We start from the raw sequence: 20372 nt of genomic DNA, 5'->3' as shown, positions 1-20372 counted from the left end.
AAGAAGCGGTTGTACCGCTCTCCTGGCCAATCACTTCTGCCAGCAACCATTTCTGCAATTCTGAGCCTTCCCAACATGCCTCTCTCCATGCAGATGGCGTTGATAAAACTGGGCGCAAAATCCATTGTTTTGGTCTGTCACCAGTGATATCCGTTTCAATCCGAATCAAACGAGTTTCTCCAAAACGGTGGCACCCAGTAAATAAGGGTGAGGTATAAGTACTGGATGGATGTAATAATAGGCAACTGTATTTCGACCTGTGATTGGCTAGATACCTCAAAAAGTGGGTGGAGCCTCAGGTATAGGCAGGTCCCAGTAATTGCCAGACTCCCTTTGGCATATACGGCACTGACGGGAGCGTATGCATGAACGACGCCTGTGATTGTCATGCATTTATGGAAGAAATGGACGAAAATGGGCATGCACTGAAAGTATCTTGTCATTGTGACCAAAGGCGCCGACTGCGGGGGGGGGGGGCTTTGGGGGCCTGAGCGCCCCCGACACTTTCCCAAGGGGGTCCAGGCCCCCTCCGGGAAGTCTACCCAGCTGACACTCAAGACGAGAGTTTCGTGGAATATCTTAAGAATCGTGTGTTTCATGCGAGTGATCATGAAAATCCTGTAAAAATTTGCCTCACAACGTCGCAACACGGAATTCCCAACACCCTGCCTGACCTCTGTGCATGAAAGGGGGGGGGGAGGGACGTTGTACCCCGGCCCCCTCCGGCAGATTGAAAACTCTCCGCCTATGATTGTGACCAAGCACCAGCCAAGCATGTAGCACTGACTGAAATAGGTTTGTAACGCGAGGAACGCGTATCAGCAGTTAGCTTTATGTATGCGTTGAGCAGGTGTTGACGTTTGATTAGGAAACTTCTGCATGCATTCGCTTTAATGATCCCAAAGGCACATCATAATTGCGGCTCCTTCTTCCTCATCCTGGACTAGACGTTCGTTCTTTTCCCTGTCGCCATTGTTTAAGTCGATTCCTAACCAGTTATTTTAACGGTCGCTTATTTGTCGTTTTTTTTTGCGAAGTTTGCTGTATCATTGCACTGAAATATAGGTTATTATCACTTGGTTTCCTGTCCCTACATGACAGAATCCCGGAAGGGAGGATAAGCGAGGTGCGCGTTCCACATGAGACTTGTGTAACTGTTAACATGTGGCGCTTCGCAGGTCGTTGTGAATTTGAAACGTCAAGAGCAAAGTATTTTTAACGTTACAATTGCATTTGGTGCAGTAGCACAGAAAGTGGATATACCAAAAGCACCCGATATATTCAAAGCCCTGCACCTTGTGCAGAATATTGCCGTAAAAAAGAAAAAAAGAAAAAGTTAATTCATCGCAGGTGACCCACAGCGCAGCTCCACTGGTTCCAACTTCGATGGACACAGCCATGAGTTTCCTGACAATATTGTGGCAGATGGTAAGGAAATAGTGTGCGCGCGTGTAGAAATAAAAAATCTGCGTGCCCCCTTTTCACGCTGGGGTTTATATTTGGGCATCTTGTGCCGCACAAGTACATACGAACAGTCCAGAACAAAAGACAGCAGCAACCCAGGTCCTGCCTATATTCCACAGAAGCTCAGCGAGACAGCAGCAGTCCAGTTCCAGTCCATGACTCTGCAGGGGCTCAGAGAGAAAGCAGCAACCCACGTCCTTCCCACGACTCTTCGGAAGCTCGGGATTCATCACAAACCCAGACAGCCAGCCATGTACGAACCCATATTTGCCAACATTTCCAGCGCTTACGTGATGTGCTACTCAATGTGCTGAGTCTAGCTTTCTCCCTTGTGGAGAAACATTTGAAACCATCCAAAGATACATACACCATTTTAATTTTTGTATTCAGTTAAGCACATGAGTACAGGATGACGACAGCCAGCCAACGGAATGTATAAGTGAGCTTCCTGAGGAGATGGAAAGAGCAGATCAAAGTCCGTACAGTTCATTGAAAAAGTTTGGTTATTTATGCCGAAAACTAGAGGGCCGCCACAGGTGCTTTAAGGTGGTTGTCAGACTGTGTCAGCTCGGCGCAAACGTAAAATCGGTTTCCCTTGGACCTTGGTGCACCGATGCCACTGCCGTCGTCAAAAGGAGGCTGGAGACGCTGGAGGCTGGAGGAGGCTGGAGACGATTATAACGCGAGGATATGGCCTCGAAATAACAGCAATGTCATGGTAATTCTTGTCGCTCGGTCTCGGGAGACTCTCTTCGGCTGTAGTTCGAGACACACGAGCTGCGCTTCACGGTGAACGTCATATGTCACGTGAGCAGTTCGCTCGCCTGCATCTCTTCTGCGCGCTGGGTATTCTCCTATAGCTACGGAGAGATGTGGATATGTGCTCGTAGTTTTATACGCGTAGTATGGCAAGGCATACGGGAATGTACTGTGCTGCTTGCACTTGGCGTGTCTGGACAACCATTGAATTTGATCGTATCTTCACGAATCCTGTATTTTCTTCTCATCTTATTTTGCATTTCCGGATGTTTCAGACTGACGTCAGATGGCGAATTAAATGTCATTTAGTAAAGTAATATTTGTGTTACATAATTATCATTTACGGTTGACACATGCCAAACGAGCATTAACTGACATTCCTGGCCAGTGACGTTCATACCAATAACCACAATCATTTCGCATACCATAGGGTGGATGACAGGTCACATAATACCCCAACAATACACAAGCAGTTCTCTACGTCAAGAGAAGACGTTACTCAGGCCATCGTTCAATCCTTGTTCCCCTGTATCGCAGCAGGATGGAGATCGCTTCGGCTCTTCCGAGATCGCGCTCGCTCGCTTCAGGGTGCCGCAACCAGGGTGTCGAACCGAAACGTTTTTCGTTCCGGTTTTCCTTCCGGTTACATCATAAACGATCCGGTACCGGTTCAGCTCCGGAGCAAAAAAATAACGTTTCATACCGGTTTTTAACCGGTTCCGCTTCTGCTGGGAATATTCATCCCCACAAATAAAAAATCAACGTTACAAAATGTAAACGCGTTTATTCCGCATACATGGTATTTAATATTAATAGACAGCTGTGAAATTGGTAGCTCCTGGTTCCTGTAGGCTACTGTCTGTTCAAATGGGCTTTCTCCTTTCTTGAAGCGCATGCTACAGACGGGCTTGTTTGTCGTGATGTCATACGTACTTTCGAAAGTACTTAGTACATAGTACTTTCTTGCTGGGTTGGAGCGATCGCGTCCCATCCGAATGTCTGTTGCTACTGTCTAGCCAGCAGGCACCACCGCACGAGTACGACGCAAATCGAGGAACACCCACTCTCACAAACGCCCTCGACGGCTCCGTTTTATTTTCTTCGTGTTCAGTCCACAAAAGAGTTGCCACTTCGCACGGGCTTGCCCTCGCGTATACGTAAATGTATTCAACTTAGCTTCTCTCAAACAAGGGACGCGTTGCGCGACATTACCGATGAAGAAGCCGTTATGCAGCCCCCTTGGGTCGCTGTTTAGTTGAGGAAAGTTTGGGGGATCAAATTAAAACGAACACTACGGCACATTGCTAGAGAGTCACATGTACCTCTAAGTCTGTGTGCGTGCGCGAACGATAAACCATTACAAGAGGAGCCTAAGGGTCATAGTATGCCGACATACATTCCACCGTAACCGTAACCCTCGTATAGTATCCATGACATGACTTCAGAGCACACGACGTCTGTTTCATTCGCCTATCCGTAGTCCAAACCGACGTTTTTTCTTTGACCGAAAACCGTTAAATATATTTTTCGGTTTCCCTCCTGAGCGAAAAAAACGTATACGGTTTCAATTCCGTTCCGGTTCGCACCAAAATAGCGGTTTTTTTCGGTTTTCGGTTCCGGTTTTCGGTTCGCTCCGACTCCCTGGCCGCAACCATGAACAGCCTTATCATGCTTATGAAACAATTACTTGTGAACACTAGCAAATAATACTTACAGTATACCAGAAAATAATATCTACAGAAACGTAAAACAGTGAATAAAGCTAAGCGAACGTAGAGCGGAAGCAAAATACAATGCGATCCTCCTTGCTACAGGCTGCCATTCCTTAGAATGGACGCGCTGTTCCCCCTTTACTTAAAAATATACTGCTGCGATGGAGGTGAAGAAGAATTTAAAAAAAATTACAAATTAAAAAGAAAGAAAAAAATTTAAAGAAGGATTGCTCTGAGTAACATTTTCACTTGACGCAGAGAGCTGCTTCTGTATTGTTGGGGTATCATGTAACTTGTCTCCCACCTTTTTTGTGATAGGATGATTACCGGTATGAACATCACTGGCCAGGAATGTCAGTTAGTGCTCGTCTGACATGTGTCAACCATAACGGACAGTTATGTAACACAAATATCAGTTTACTAAATGACATTTAATTCGCCATCTGACAGGGGTAGCAGCCAGCCGAAAATTCCAAATAAGATGAGAAGAAAATACAGTATTCGTGACCCAGATAACACACAACTTTGTAGGGACATCCCAAACATGTCCCAACATCCGCAGTCCCAGAGTCCCAGAGGCGATGTATCTCGTACATTGGTAGGATGTGCGTTTGAAACGCAGCATTTGAAATCCGCGAAATCGCCCTGTGGATGCCAAATTTGGACGTTCGGCGATGAGCAGTACGGAAAGCAGTGGGAAGGAGGCCACTCGGGCGTCCATTGTGATGCGTGTCTGTGAGACTGCTACGGAACTGTCGTTAGCAATGGCAAGCAAAAGTAAGTATATTTAAACTTTCCGCACTCTTGAACTGCATTGTTATGTGACTACTTTTGCTGGTGCAGGCTCATCGTGACCACGTCAGTCAGATGCAGCTGAAACACAAAGCGCGTCTCCCGCTTTGCTCTTTGCAGACGAGGTGACGTGTTCGGATTATATGTGCCCAGGCTGCATAGTCTTGAGAGGTACTTCACTATGAAGAAATGTAGACAAACATTTCACCGTCACTTACGGAAGGCGGTGCAAGGAAACTTATCAGAAATTAATGTGCCCTCACTTGCTGCTTTTACTTCCTCCAAAACGTGCCCTTCCAACATGAAATGCGTTCTGTGTCCGTTGAGAACACAGCTGCGCCAGATAACATTTTCGCGGTTTCTAGTCTATTACCCTTTCACAACGTTGACACCGTGTTGAGTGAAACATCTACGGAATCGATTTGTCAGAACCAAGAATACGAGGGAGACGCTTCCCCACCCAGTGTTCCTCCGCAAGCTAACTTTGAATAGCAGTAGTAAAGGGCCTTGTCGAGGCTACGGCCGGTCCACTCAGCAACCTGGACCCCTGACCCCTGCCCTGAGACCTGCGCGTATTTTTCCCTGCGCGGCGCGTGTGCGGAGGGTTGTCCACATGATTATCGGCGGGGGAGGGCTGCGTTCGCGCTTACAATCTCACATTTTTCAGCCTGGGCAGACTTCTTTGGCCGACTTTACATATTTTTCCGATACAACAGGTGAGCGGTTTACATGCAGAGACATGCAAAGAAGGGCCATACACAAAAAAAGGACAAGTGAAAATATATTTATTAATGCCATTCAAGTTGAGATATATTTATTAAAGCCAATAGTGCTGGGAATTGTACCAATTGTTTTGCCAATCAGGTGAAGGAGAAAAACCCAGCCGAAAAACATTCACCACCTGTAACAGGGCGGTGCTCGGGTGGAGGGTTGCTGTGGTGGGCGGAGCGTGACCGGAGGGCTGCGTGCGCGCTTACCATTCACCCTGGGCTGACTTCTTCCACCATTTTCCTACTTGGACCGAATTCCTTCCCGCGACAGGTGGGCGGTGCTCGGGTGGAGGGCTGCTGTGGTGGCCGGAGCGTGACCGGGCTGCGTGCGCGTGGGGCGTGAGGGCTGCGTGCGCGCTTACCCTTCACCCTGGGCTGACTTCTTTCACCATTTTCCTACTTGGGCCGACTTCCTTCCCGCGACAGGTGGGCGGCGCTCGAGTGGAGGGCTGCTGTTGTGGGCGTCGCGTGGCCGGAGGACTGCGTGCGCATTTACCATTCAGCCTGGGCCGCCGACTTTCGTCATTTTTCAGCCTGAGTCGACTTGAATTTTAACTTTTCCAGCTACAACAGGTGTGCAGTAGGCTGTTTACATGCAAAGGATAGCCATACACAAAAGTACAAGTGAAGATATATTTATTAAAGTCATTAGGTATTATGTTATGACTCTGCGTGAATGGGAAAAACTTAGCCAAAAATATGAAATAGAAGGAACACAATACACGGAGCAAAGAATATACTTATTACAGGTATCCCAAACATGTCCCAACATCCTCAGTCCCAGAGTCCCAGAGGCGATGTATCTCGTACATTGGTAGGATGTGCGTTTGAAACGCAGCATTTGAAATCCGCGAAATCGCCCTGTGGATGCCAAATTTGGACGTTCGGCGATGAGCAGTACGGAAAGCAGTGGGAAGGAGGCCACTCGGGCGTCCATTGTGATGCGTGTCTGTGAGACTGCTACGGAACTGTCGTTAGCAGTGGCAAGCAAAAGTAAGTATATTTAAACTTTCCGCACTCTTGAACTGCATTGTTATGTGACTACTTTTGCTGGTGCAGGCTCATCGTGACCACGTCAGTCAGATGCAGCTGAAACACAAAGCGCGTCTCCCGCTTTACTCTTTGCAGACGATGTGACGTGTTCGGATTATATGTGCCCAGGCTGCATAGTCTTGAGAGGTACTTCACTATGAAGAAATGTAGACAAACATTTCACCGTCACTTACTGTGGTGGCGCTGGTGCATGGGAGCGCGGAAGAAGGACGAAGAGAAGCGGCGGAGGCAGTTCCTTGCAGGTGCAGCTCGAGAGAGGGTGCAGACTGGCTTCGCTGGAAAAGAACTGGACCGAAACTTCTGGCTCGAACCGCAGACCTGGCAGACACCGGCCCTTGGTGGACTACAACCTACACTGCACTTCCCACTCTATCCCAGCTGCCGCCTCACTGTCACGTCGTACGAGGGTTCTCCATCATCCCGGGCAGGTCGGACGACATCCCTGGCCGCCAATACCTCCAAGGGAGTAAAATCACGTTTGAAACCCTCTGTTGTGCCTGTGTCTCGATTTTTCCCACTATGCTCCCCACACCAGGTGTAGGCCAGCTCACCGCGAGGTGAACGGGCTCATTCACCACACTTACGGAAGGCGGTGCAAGGAAACTTATCAGCAATTAATGTGCCCTCACTTGCTGCTTTTACTTCCTCCAAGACGTGCCCTTCCAACATGAAATGCGTTCTGTGTTCGTTGAGAACACAGCTGCGCCAGATAACATTTTCGCGGTTTCTAGTCCATTACCCTTTCACAACGTTGACACCGTGTTGAGTGAAACACCTACGGAATCGATTTGTCAGAACCAAGAATACGAGGGAGACGCTTCCCCACCCAGTGTTCCTCCGCAAGCTAACTTTGAAGAGCAGTAGTAAAGGGCCTTGTCGAGGCTACGGCCGGTCCACTCAGCAACCTGGACCCCTGACCCCTGCCCTGAGACCTGCGCGTATTTTTCCCTGCGCGGCGCGTGTGCGGAGGGTTGTCCACGTGATTATCGGCGGGGGAGGGCTGCGTGCGCGCTTACAATCTCACATTTTTCAGCCTGGGCAGACTTCTTTGGCCGACTGTACACATTTTACCGATACAACAGGTGAGCGGTTTACATGCAGAGGCATGCAAAGAAGGGTCATACACAAAAAAAGGACAAGTGAAAATATATTTATTAATGCCATTCAAGTTGAGATATATTTATTAAAGCCAATAGTGCTGGGAATTGTACCAATTGTTTTGCCAATCAGGTGAAAGAGAAAAACCCAGCCGAAAAACATTCACCACCTGTAACAGGGCGGTGCTCGGGTGGAGGGTTGCTGTGGTGGGCGGAGCGTGACCGGAGAGCTGCGTGCGCGCTTACCATTCACCCAGGGCTGACTTCTTCCACCATTTTCCTACTTCGGCCGAATTCCTTCCCGCGACAGGTGGGCGGTGCTCAGGTGGAGGGCTGCTGTGGTGGGCGGAGCGTGATCGGAGGGCTGCGTGCGCGCTTACACTTCACCCTGGGCTGACTTCTTTCACCATTTTCCTACTTGGGCCGACTTCCTTCCCGCGACAGGTGGGCGGCGCTCGAGTGGAGGGCTGCTGTTGTGGACGTCGCGTGGCCGGAGGACTGCGTGCGCATTTACCATTCAGCCTGGGCCGCCGACTTTCGTCATTTTTCAGCCTGAGTCGACTTGAATCGTAACTTTTCCAGCTACAACAGGTGTGCAGTAGGCTGTTTACATGCAAAGGATAGCCATACACAAAAGCACAAGTGAAGATATATTTATTAAAGTCATTAGGTATTATGTTATGACTCTGCGTGAATGGGAAAAACTTAGCCAAAAATATAAAATAGAAGGAACACAATACACGGAACAAAGAATATACTTATTACAGGTATGATACATTAGCATTGAATAGGTATCACAAATCAAACACAATATTTTTATTAACAGTAATCACAAGTTTTCAATGAATCAGAAGTGATAACACACTTAATCAAAGAAGATATTCTTAATCAATATGATTATAAAGAAAATTACAAATTGTATTATAAAACGTCTAATATTCCTCTACGTGAGAACCATCAGTGCAATAGCGGGAAGTTCTGATAGTTGTATGCAGTTAAATGTGAACAGCACAGACCCTGGAAGACTATGGGACACGAACACAAAAGGAAATAAAATCTATACCACCATAAAGAAGATATTCCTAATCAAACAACAGAGTAACCTATCATTCAGAAAATCAGAAGAAAAAATCAAACTCATCAGAAAATAGATATGTTAAAGATGAACTTCACCACATAGCACGCTCCTAGCCAACAAACAGAACAAAGAACGACGCGAACACAAGAGGAAATAAAATCTATACAACTACAAAGAAGATATTCCAAATCAAAACAACAGAGTGATCTATCATTCAGAAAATCAGAAGAACAAATCAAACTCATCAGAAAATAGACATGTTAAAAATGAACTTCACCACATAGCACGCTCCTAGCCAACAAACAGAACAAAGAACGACACGAACACAAGAGGAAATAAAATCTATACCACCACAAAGAAGATATTCCTAATCAAAACAACAGATTAATCTATCATTCAGAAAATCAGAAGAAAAAATCAAACTCATCAGAAAATAGACATGTTAAAGTGAACTTCAACACATAGCACACTCCTAGCCAACAAACAGAACAAAGAACGACGCGAACACAAGAGGAAATAAAATCTATACAATTACAAAGAAGATATTCCAAATCAAAACAACAGAGTAATCTATCATTCAGAAAATCAGAAGAAAAAATCAAACTCATCAGAAAATAGACATGTTAAAAATGAACTTTACCACATAGCACGCTCCTAGCCAACAAACAGAACTAATGATATCTGCCCTGATTTGTTGAAGACGGGTGCCAATAGATGTATGGAAGAACACGGAACACGAACGACAAGAACGACACGAGGAAATAAAATCTATACCACTACAAAGAAGATATTCTTAATCAATACGATTACAATCAAATTACAAGTTATATTATAAAAAGTCTGAGACGTGAGAACCATCTTTGCAATAGCGTGAATATCTGTCATAACATTTCGAGCGCAATAGGGAATCTCAGTTTCATATTCCAACATTACTCAACTTTTAGTTTCTTATTAAGTGAACAGCATAGACGTGAGGAAATAACGAGAAACAACACAATCAACAGCTACAATTAATAGAGAGCCAAAACCTGCGCACCATCCAACACATACAGGGTTATTCTAGCAAACGTTACACATTTCAATCGCACCGTAAAAATAGAAGACTAGGTTTGGCCCATCCCAAACTTTGCAGACTGATAGCCATTTATCTGAAGTTTCATTCGAATTTTTTGTAAGCGCTATAGTCATGTAGAAATAAAATTAAAAATAAAGCAAAATCTCGCCCCATGCATTTTCAATGGCCTATCCCACACAAACACCGCCATTTTGCTTGTGTCTGCTCCACGTTCACATCACTTCACACAGGTAGCGCTGCCTACAACGATCTGACAGGCTAATTCTGACGCTATGCACCAATCCTCATGTTCCAGTCTTGTTCCATATGCTGGTGCCACCTGTGTGTGGTGAAATGAAAATGAAGCGCACACAGCAGAAAATGTCGGCTTTTGAGTGAGATAGGCCATAGAAAATGCATGGAGTGAAATTTTGCTTGATTTTTAATTTTTCTTCTACAGGACCATAATGCCCACAAAAAATTCCAACAAAACTTCAGACAAATGGCTACGAGTCTGCAAAGTTTGGTGTTGGATAAACCCAGTCTTCTATTTTTACGATGCGATCAAAATGTGTAACGTTTGTGAGACTAACCCTGTAGAGAAATAATAGCTAATCAAACCATCAAAGGCGAAATAGCACAGATTTAACAATATAGCACAGACTTAACGCTGAAGAATAGAGGAACACGCGGCGACACGTAAACAACAACAGAGGAAAATAATCTATCATTGAACCATCATAAAATCGACCAATATACAATTTTCATTCTAACAAACACTACGAACCTTGATGGAGGTATCCAAGACGTATAAAATATGCACTGTTTTCACTCTTTTCCTCAAAGCCAGGAGACTTTATGTCTCTATCTATGTGACCATAGCACCGCACATGCTTTATCACTCAAAGGGTTAGGGGCTTTATTACTTCGTCCAGCAAACGGGACGCTCTAGAGGTCAGATAAGAGAGTTCAAAGGCGATATATTTTATTGTGCAGCGCAAATAGATGTCGATATCAATCGCTGGGGTCACTATCTTTTCGCATCCGTTCCCTGAAACGGAAATCTTTCGACAAAGTGGTTGACAAGTCGGCTAAGTTTGTAGAGATGCGATATTGTTATTGAAGATGTAGAGAAAGTCCAAATTATTAATTAGTAGCAACGATTTAATTACATCAATTTTCGTAATATCTTGCAATAGAAATTTCTAATGAACCACACAGAAATATCAAATGTGAAATGCAACTCAGAGTTATGAGGCATTCCAATCTTAGAGATACTTACTTATGTCAATCCAGTGGACAACTGAAGCAAATGCAAGACAATAATTATTTCAGGCAGTAAGTTCACAACTCATAGAGTATCAGATGAGTGAATACTTGAAACAAAGTCAAAACAATAATTCTCACGACAGGTGGAGATTATAGCATTCTAAACCAGATAATAAAATTTTAATCAATAAAATAAACATAGATATGCTTTTAATTAAGTGTAGATGTGCACTTGAAAACTGAAGAGACAATTGCTCTACATTGAAAAGATGGACCGATTTTGTACTCGATACCATAAGTCATGGGAAGATGTGATAAAAAACTACTTCGAAAAGGAGGAGCCGCGAAACGATTTCATTATCGCTGCATTTCAATACGTCCTAGACATGGTTGTATATTCGGGGATATGGTACAAACTACAGAACTGAAGGTGCAAGAATTTATATGCCGAATCTACAATACTTATAAAAATATCTGCACATCAGCGTCGGAAGGGCCACTAGGATTGATGGCGGAGTTTTTGAGATTTGCTAACGAAGAATTGAAATACACTAGACCAGATGTAATTGTAATCATTGCAATGGGCATTGCATTCATCAAGAAAGCAGTCGGATCAAATTATCATATACAAGCGGTCTATATCGCACGTTTCATTACGGATTTGATGAAATTACACATATCTGAGATGGAAAGTACATAAAATCTTATCACGTGATATGTTCCAATACCACGGCAACGCAATTATTTTCTTCTACCAGTCTCTGCAACGATGTCGAATCAACAGAAGTTCAATATTGTCGTGCAAGGTCTGATGTATTATCACCTGTTGAAACTCAACAAACATATCAATTGTGGTGGACCACCGGACGATTTTCATCTAATACTCTCTTGTACGCCATTCAAGAATCTTCATACAAAGAAAGGAAACATCAATAAGAGACTGTGCAAGTTCATCGCGACAAAGTGCAAGTTGTTGAAGCAATACAAACAAGGCGACAACATAGCGCCTGCGTTAATCAACGCTGGATTCAAGCGCCCAATAATCAGAATAAACTATTTAATGTCTTCGGAATTCATCAAAGAAGACAACAAACGAAAACTTCAGAGTTTGAAATAGAACTATAATTTATAAGAAATAAACAAGTGTATAACTGAAACAATAAATATAATATTTGTCATCATTATAATGAATTCTGCGCATCACAATGAAAACATCATTATAATGAATTCTGCGCATCACAATGAAAACACCTTATGATTAGATTGAAGATCGCTAAGGAAACGAATATTCCACAATTTGTGTAAGAATTCTCATATGGAATGAGACCTGACGACCAAATAGGTTTTACTCGACTACACTCTGTAAAAGTTTATCACCCAAAGGATAGAATTGCCGGAGATGGATCGGTCATTGAAATTTAGAGACATGATACATCAGTCTATGATTACAAAAAAAAAAGATCACGAATCTCATGTGAAAACTTATCATATTTCTCAATCAGTTGCATTAGCCTAGACATAGTAAAAGAAGAAGAAAAGGCGTCTTTGACAAGCAACTCGATTGGAGTACGGAACAAATAAATAAATATTTTTGTCAGCACAGTTGTCCATTTGTATGACTGGATAGGAAAAAAATGAGCCGTCCAAGATATGGCAAAACGGGAAATAAGGCAAGATAACTGATCGCGGCGGGATAACTCAAAGCGTTCGCGACACACTGTCATAGACTTTTACAATCGCATTCGGGTTCAGTGCCTGGGAGATAATACGAAGCCTTCGCGAAAAGCGAATCTATTATCAGATGCCACAATGCAAGCGAAAGATTTTACGAGCATGACGTGCAGGCCAAGTCTACATTTCTAATCACATAGTCTTCGTAACACACGGCACACAAACGTATATGAAATAATTTCCAAGTGGCAGTCAGATCGAAGTCGTCGAAGACGTTTCGGCAACACGCCGGGCCGCGTTTCCCTAATGCCGTACCCGAAACCGAACGCGATTCTGCGCCCGACGCGTTAACGCGGTACCGTACGCGAGCGTGTTGCTTTTTCCGGAAACGGATTCGTCGACGCGGGTGACCCTTTCTTCGAGTCTTAAGTAAATTTTCGTTCGGAAAATATTCGTAACTTTTAATATCCACGACATAAAGAATTCGCATTATGTTATAGTGTATACAGAAAATATCAATCCATTCGATTAAATTCTCTGTCATCATGAAAGAGTGCTCGTCAAAGTGAGCGACCTAAAGCTTGCGTATTGTGAAATTACACATTCTACAACACTGATCATAACTCGCAACATCCGTTCAAATTGTAATTAAACTCTTACTGATGTGTGGTAGTCACCACATCTCCTGAATGTGAACCGATAAATTTTAGCAATTAATCCACAATCAAATATCTTGTATAATATGTGTGAGTATATGCACAACTTTTTAATCTATATCCTTAGAAAAATGCAAGAAATAGCGTGCAGTTTCGACTTTGAAAATTTAAATAAGAAAATGATCTTTAGTGTGGAATTTGCGTTTTACAATGTTATGAGCTAAAGACTTATAAAATTAAAGTATGGCCTTTCCATTTGTAGTGCCCGGATGCTATGACACTATGATAGTTTTTCTGTATGGTTACGGGAAATCTCTAGTATATTTTGTGAATTGGATCTACGTTTATGTGTGACCTGCGCGATCTGTTTATTATAATTAATATAACATATCTTCCATTGTGTTTATGCATAACGCTCGTGTTCATTGTATATTGGTTAAGCACTTCTGATGGCTGTTGTGTGATCCGCTGCTCCCAAAATCTGATTGCCACTTGGAAATTATTTCATATACGTTTGTGTGCCGTGTGTTACGAAGACTATGTGATTAGAAATGTAGACTTGGCCTGCACGTCATGCTCGTAAAATCTTTGGCTTGCATTGTGGCATCTGATAATAGATTCGCTTTTCGCGAAGGCTTCGTATTATCTCCCAGGCACTGAACCCGAATGCGATTGTAAATGTCTATGACAGTGTGTCGCGAACGCTTTGAGTTATCCCGCCGCGATCAGTTATCTTGCCTTATTTCCCGTTTTGCCATATCTTGGACGGCTCATTTTTTTCCTATCCAGTCATACAAATGGACAACTGTGCTGACAAAAATATTTATTTATTTGTTCCGTACTCCAATCGAGTTGCTTGTCAAAGACGCCTTTTCTTCTTCTTTTACTATGTCTAGGCTAGTGCAACTGATTGAGAAATATGATAAGTTTCCACATGAGATTAGTGATCCTTTTTTTTTTGTAATCATAGACTGATGTATCATGTCTCTAAATTTCAATGACCGATCCATCTCCGGCAATTCTATCCTTCGGGTGATGAACTTGTACAGAGTGTAGTCGAGTAAAACCTATTTGGTGGTCGGGTCTCATTCCATATGAGAATTCTTACACAAATTGTGGAATATTCGTTTCCTTAGCGATCTTCAATCTAATCATAAGGTGTTTTCATTGTGATGCGCAGAATTCATTATAATGATGACAAAGATTACATTTATTGTTTCAGTTATACACTTGTTTATTTCGATAAATTATAGTTCTATTTCAAACTCTGAAGTTTTCGTTTGTTGTCTTCTTTGATAAATTCCGAAGACATTAAATAGTTTATTCTGATTATTGGGCGCTTGAATCCAGCGTTGATTAACGCAGGCGCTATGTTGTCGCCTTGTTTGTATTGCTTCAACAACTTGCACTTTGTCGCGATGAACTTACACAGTCTCTTATTTATGTTTCCTTTCTTTGTATGAAGATTCTTGAATGGCGCACAAGACAGTATTAGATGAAAATCGTCAGGTGGTCCACCACAATTGATATGTTTGTTGTGTTTCAACAGGTGATAATACATCAGACCTTGCACGACAATATTGAACTTCTGTTGATTCGACATCGTTGCAGAGACTGGTAGAAGAAAATAATTGCGTTGCCGTGGTATTGGAACATACCACGTGTAAAGATTTTATGTACTTTCCATCTCAGATATGTGTAATTTCAACAAATCCGTAATGAAACGTGCGATATAGACCGCTTGTATATGATAATTTATCCGACTGCTTTCTTGATGAATGCAATGCCCATTGCAATGATTACAACTACATCTGGTCTAGTGTATGTCAATTCTTCGTTAGCAAATCTCAAAACCTCCGCCATCAATCCTAGTGGCCCTTCCGACGTTGATGTGCAGATATTTTTATAAGTATTGTAGATTCGGCATATAAATTCTTGCACCTTCAGTTCTGTAGTTTGTACCATATCCCCGAATACGACCATGTCTAGGACGTATTGAAAGGCAGCGATAATGAAATCGTTTCGCGGCTCCTCCTTTTCGAAGCAGTTTTTTATCACATCTTCCCATGACTTATGGTATCGAGTACAAAATCGGTCCATCTTTTCAATGTAGAGCAATTGTCTCTTCTGTTTTCAAGTGCACATCTACACTTAATTAAAAGCATATCTATGTTTATTTTATTGATTAAAATTTTATTATCTGGTTTAGAATGCTATAATCTCCACCTGTCGTGAGAATTATTGTTTTGACTTTGTTTCAAGTATTCACTCATCTGATACTCTATGAGTTGTGAACTTACTGCCTGAAATAATTATTGTCTTGCATTTGCTTCAATTGTTCACTCGATTGACATAAGTAAGTATCTCTAAGATTGGAATGCCTCATAACTCTGAGTTGCATTTCACATTTGATATTTCTGTGTGGTTCATTAGGAATTTCTATTGCAAGATATTACGAAAATTGATTTAATTAAATCGTTGCTACCAATTAATAATTTGGACTTTCTCTACATCTTCAATAACGATATCGCATCTCTACAAACTTAGCCGACTTGTCAACCCCTTTGTCGAAAGATTTCCGTTTCAGGGAAAGGATGCGAAAAGATAGTGACCCCAACGATTGATATCGACATCTATTTGCGCTGCACAATAAAATATATCGCCTTTGAACTCTCTTATCTGACCTCTAGAGCGTCCCGTTTGCTGGACGAAGTAATAAAGCCCCTAACCCTTTGAGTGATAAAGCATGCGCGGTGCTATGGTCACATAGATAGAGACATAAAGTCTCCCGGCTTTGAGGACAAGAGTGAAAACAGTGCATATTTTATACGTCTTGGATACCTCCATCAAGGTTCGTAGTGTTTGTTAGAATGAAAATTGTATATTGGTCGATTTTATGATGGTTCAATGATAGATTATTTTCCTCTGTTGTTGTTTACGTGTCGCCGCGTGTTCCTCTATTCTTCAGCGTTAAGTCTGTGCTATATTGTTAAGTCTGTGCTATTTCGCCTTTGATAGTTTGATTAGCTATTATTTCTCTATGTGTTGGATGGTGCGCAGGTTTTGGCTCTCTATTAATTGTAACTGTTGATTGTGTTGTTTCTCGTTATTTCCTTACGTCTATGCTGTTCACTTAATAAGAAATTAAAAGTTGAGTAATGTTGGAATATGAAACTGAGATTCCCTATTGCGCTCGAAATGTTATGACAGATATTCACGCTATTGCAAGGATGGTTCTCACGTCTCAGACTTTTTATAATATAACTTGTAATTTGATTGTAATCGTATTGATTAAGAATATCTTCTTTGTAGTGGTATAGATTTTATTTCCTCGTGTCGTTCTTGTCGTTCGTGTTTCGTGGTCTTCCATACATCTATTGGCACCCGTCTTCAACAAATCAGGGCAGATATCATTAGTTCTGTTTGTTGGCTAGGAGCGTGCTATGTGGTGAAGTTCATTTTTAACATGTCTATTTTCTGATGAGTTTGATTTTTTCTTCTGATTTTCTGAATGATAGATTACTCTGTTGTTTTGATTAGGAATATCTTCTTTGTAGTGGTATAGATTTTATTGCATCTTGTGTTCGTGTCGTTCTTTGTTCTGTTTGTTGGCTAGGAGCGTGCTATGTGGTGAAGTTCATTTTTAACATGTCTATTTTCTGATGAGTTTGATTTTTTCTTCTGATTTTCTGAATGATAGATTACTCTGTTGTTTTGATTTGGAATATCTTCTTTGTAATTGTATAGATTTTATTTCCTCTTGTGTTCGCGTCGTTCTTTGTTCTGTTTGTTGGCTAGGAGTGTGCTATGTGTTGAAGTTCACTTTAACATGTCTATTTTCTGATGAGTTTGATTTTTTCTTCTGATTTTCTGAATGATAGATTACTCTGTTGTTTTGATTAGGAATATCTTCTTTGTGGTGGTATAGATTTTATTTCCTCTTGTGTTCGTGTCGTTCTTTGTTCTGTTTGTTGGCTAGGAGCGTGCTATGTGGTGAAGTTCATTTTTAACATGTCTATTTTCTGATGAGTTTGATTTTTTCTTCAGATTTTCTGAATGATAGGTTACTGTGTTGTTTGATTAGGAATATCTTCTTTGTGGTGGTATAGATTTTATTTCCTCTTGTGTTCGTGTCGTTCTTGTCGTTCGTGTTCCGTGGTCTTCCATACATCTATTGGCAGCTGTCTTCAACAAATCAGGGTAGATATCATCAGATCTGGTTGTTGGCTAGGAGCGTGCTATGTGGTGAAGTTCATTTTTAACATGTCTATTTTCTGATGAGTTTGACGTTTTCTTCTTCTGATTTTCTGAATGATAGATTACTATGTTGTTTTGATTAATCAATGTAGTGGTATAGATTTTATTTCCTCTTGTGTTCGTGTCCCATAGTCTTCCAGGGTCTGTGCTGTTCACATTTAACTGCATACAACTATCAGAACTTCCCGCTATTGCACTGATGGTTCTCACGTATAGGAATATTAGACGTTTTATAATACAATTTGTAATTTTGTTTATAATCATATTGATTAAGAGTATCTTCTTTGATTAAGTGTGTTATCACTTCTGATTCATTGAGAACTTGTGATTACTGTTAATAAAAATATTGTGTTTGATTTGTGATACCTATTCAATGCTAATGTATCATACCTGTAATAAGTATATTCTTTGTTCCGTGTATTGTGTTCCTTCTATTTCATATTTTTGGCTAAGTTTTTCCCATTCACGCAGAGTCATAACATAATTCCTAATGACTTTAATAAATATATTTTCACTTGTACTTTTGTGTATGGCTATCCTTTGCATGTAAACAGCCTACTGCACACCTGTTGTAGATGGAAAAATTACGATTCAAGTCGACTCAGGCTGAAAAATTACGAAAGTCGGCGGCCCAGGCTGAATGGTAAATGCGCACGCAGTCCTCCGGCCACGCGACGCCCACAACAGCAGCCCTCCACTCGAGCGCCGCCCACCTGTCGCGGGAAGGAAGTCGGCCCAAGTGGGAAAATGGTGAAAGAAGTCAGCCCAGGGTGAAGGGTAAGCGTGCACGCAGCCCTCCGGTCACGCTCCGCCCACCACAGCAGCCCTCCACCCGAGCACCGCCGACCTGTCGCGGGAAGGAATTCGGCCCAAGTAGGAAAATGGTGGAAGTAGTCAGCCCAGGGTGAATGGTAAGCGCGCATGCAGCCCTCCGGTCACGCTCCGCCCACCACAGCAACCCTCCACCCGAGCACCGCCCTGTTACAGGTGGTGAATGTTTTTCGGCTGGGTTTTTCTCCTTCACCTGATTGGCAAAACAATTGGTACAATTCCCAGCACTATTGGCTTTAATAAATATATCTCAACTTGAATGGCATTAATAAATATATTTTCACTTGTCCTTTTTTGTGTATGACCCTTCTTTGCATGTCTCTGCATGTAAACCGCTCACCTGTTGTATCGGAAAAATATGTGAAGTCGGCCAAAGAAGTCTGCCCAGGCTGAAAAATGTGAGACGGTAAGCGCGCACGCAGCCCTCCCCCGCCGATAATCACGTGGACAACCCTCCGCACACGCGCCGCGCAGGGAACAATACGCGCAGGGCTCAGGGCAGGGGTCAGGGGTCCAGGTTGATGAGTGGACCGGCCGTAGCCTGGACAAGGCCCTTTGCTACTAAGAGCGGCCAAGATTGTGGGCGCTTGCATCGTATGTGTCACATGTAGATCTGACAAAGCTGTTGAAATAGCTGAAGACGCAGCCGCCATTTATCGATCTCCCAGCTTGTGCAAGGGCGTTACTACGAACCCCACGTGTTGCATCCGGTGTGGAAGGAATCGAAGATGGAAAATATTGCCATTTCGGTTTGGCCAGAGGTGCGCACTGGAAGGATTAAGTCAAATACTATACGAAATTGCGATAATTATGAACGTCAATGAACTTCCGCTGACAAAAGATCAGTTTTGGCCTATACTATGCCACATCATGTTTGAGAGCAGGTTTCGCGTTCTTGTGATACATCTCCCATTTGGGGCATCGTTGCATATTCACCTATACATTTAACTCTCTTTGTATGGTTGTCTTGCAGTGAGCCGTATTCGCTCCATGTCTACTTCTGCTCTTCCTTCGGCTGCCCAGACCAGAAGCGCAGTCGAACTGCCCTACATCCTGTACCAGGAACATTCCACTTTGTACTCTTTCGTTAGTTTGGACTCTTTTGTTTGTTGTTTGGTTTGGACAATTTCCTTCCACACTCCCTTGGCCAGGCGAGGAACGAGACAGCGACGACGTAACTTTCAACCGTTTACTGACACTAAACGGTGCAAGTAAACGGTTGAAAGTTGCGTCGTCGCTGTCTCGTTCCTTTCTTGTGTCGCCTGGCCAAGGGATATGCACCAACCGGCCCCATACACTATGTGTCTTCCACACTCACTGAATTTTTTGTTTGAATTTTTGATATAGTCTACGGGCTTGTGGTATGTCTTGCATTTATAACATTGTTGCATATTCACCTGTGCATTTCATTTCCTCTGTATGAATAGTTGAGTTATAGTGGATATGTATGAGAGATATAGTGGATAATATATGAGTTTTAGTGGATCCTACATTACCGCATTTGCGTACGCAAGAGGTAGCGTTGCTGGTTCTGTGCACGCGCAAAACATAGACAGAGCTTCGCGCATTGCGCAGAACCACCACGTTATTCCTTATGTACGCAAAGGCGATAGCGTACGGTGCATTAAAACTTTCTGTTGAATTGCAGTCAGCCGTATTCGCCATACATCCACATCTGCCTCTGCTTCCGCTCCTTCCTCAGCTATCCAAGCTAGAAATGCGCCTCTACGAGGTAACATAATAAAATTTCAGATAAAATTTTCAGTACCTGTCGTTACTTACAACATCCTATTTGGACTTTTCTACTGTCTTTTCTTGCTGCAAGTTGCATTATCAAAGTCCGACGCTGCGTTGTGATGCAGAAGGGATTTCATGAATGTTGCTGTTGCATACTATAATGCTTATACTT

The 20372-nt window shown here is 42.7% G+C and overlaps 1 protein-coding gene across 2 annotated transcripts in view; it reads left to right on the top strand.

The window, feature by feature from the left end:
- The window catches only part of LOC135395589 (uncharacterized), a 71957-nt gene that overhangs the window by 22105 nt on the left and 29480 nt on the right, over nt 1-20372 (top strand). For both annotated transcript variants that reach the window (XR_010423196.1, XM_064626703.1), the window contains exons 3-4: nt 1351-1428; nt 1584-1717. Coding sequence is in view for 1 of the 2 variants with exons in the window: in XM_064626703.1 (XP_064482773.1) it covers nt 1351-1428; nt 1584-1717 (212 nt within the window). In the remaining variant the exon portion in view is untranslated. The remainder of the gene's footprint in view (nt 1-1350; nt 1429-1583; nt 1718-20372) is intronic.

This window comes from Ornithodoros turicata, chromosome 5 (assembly GCF_037126465.1).
Source record: "Ornithodoros turicata isolate Travis chromosome 5, ASM3712646v1, whole genome shotgun sequence".
Taxonomy (NCBI): domain Eukaryota; kingdom Metazoa; phylum Arthropoda; class Arachnida; order Ixodida; family Argasidae; genus Ornithodoros; species Ornithodoros turicata.
Note: the sequence above shows the minus strand (reverse complement) of the source record. Positions and strands in the feature narration are given on the sequence as shown.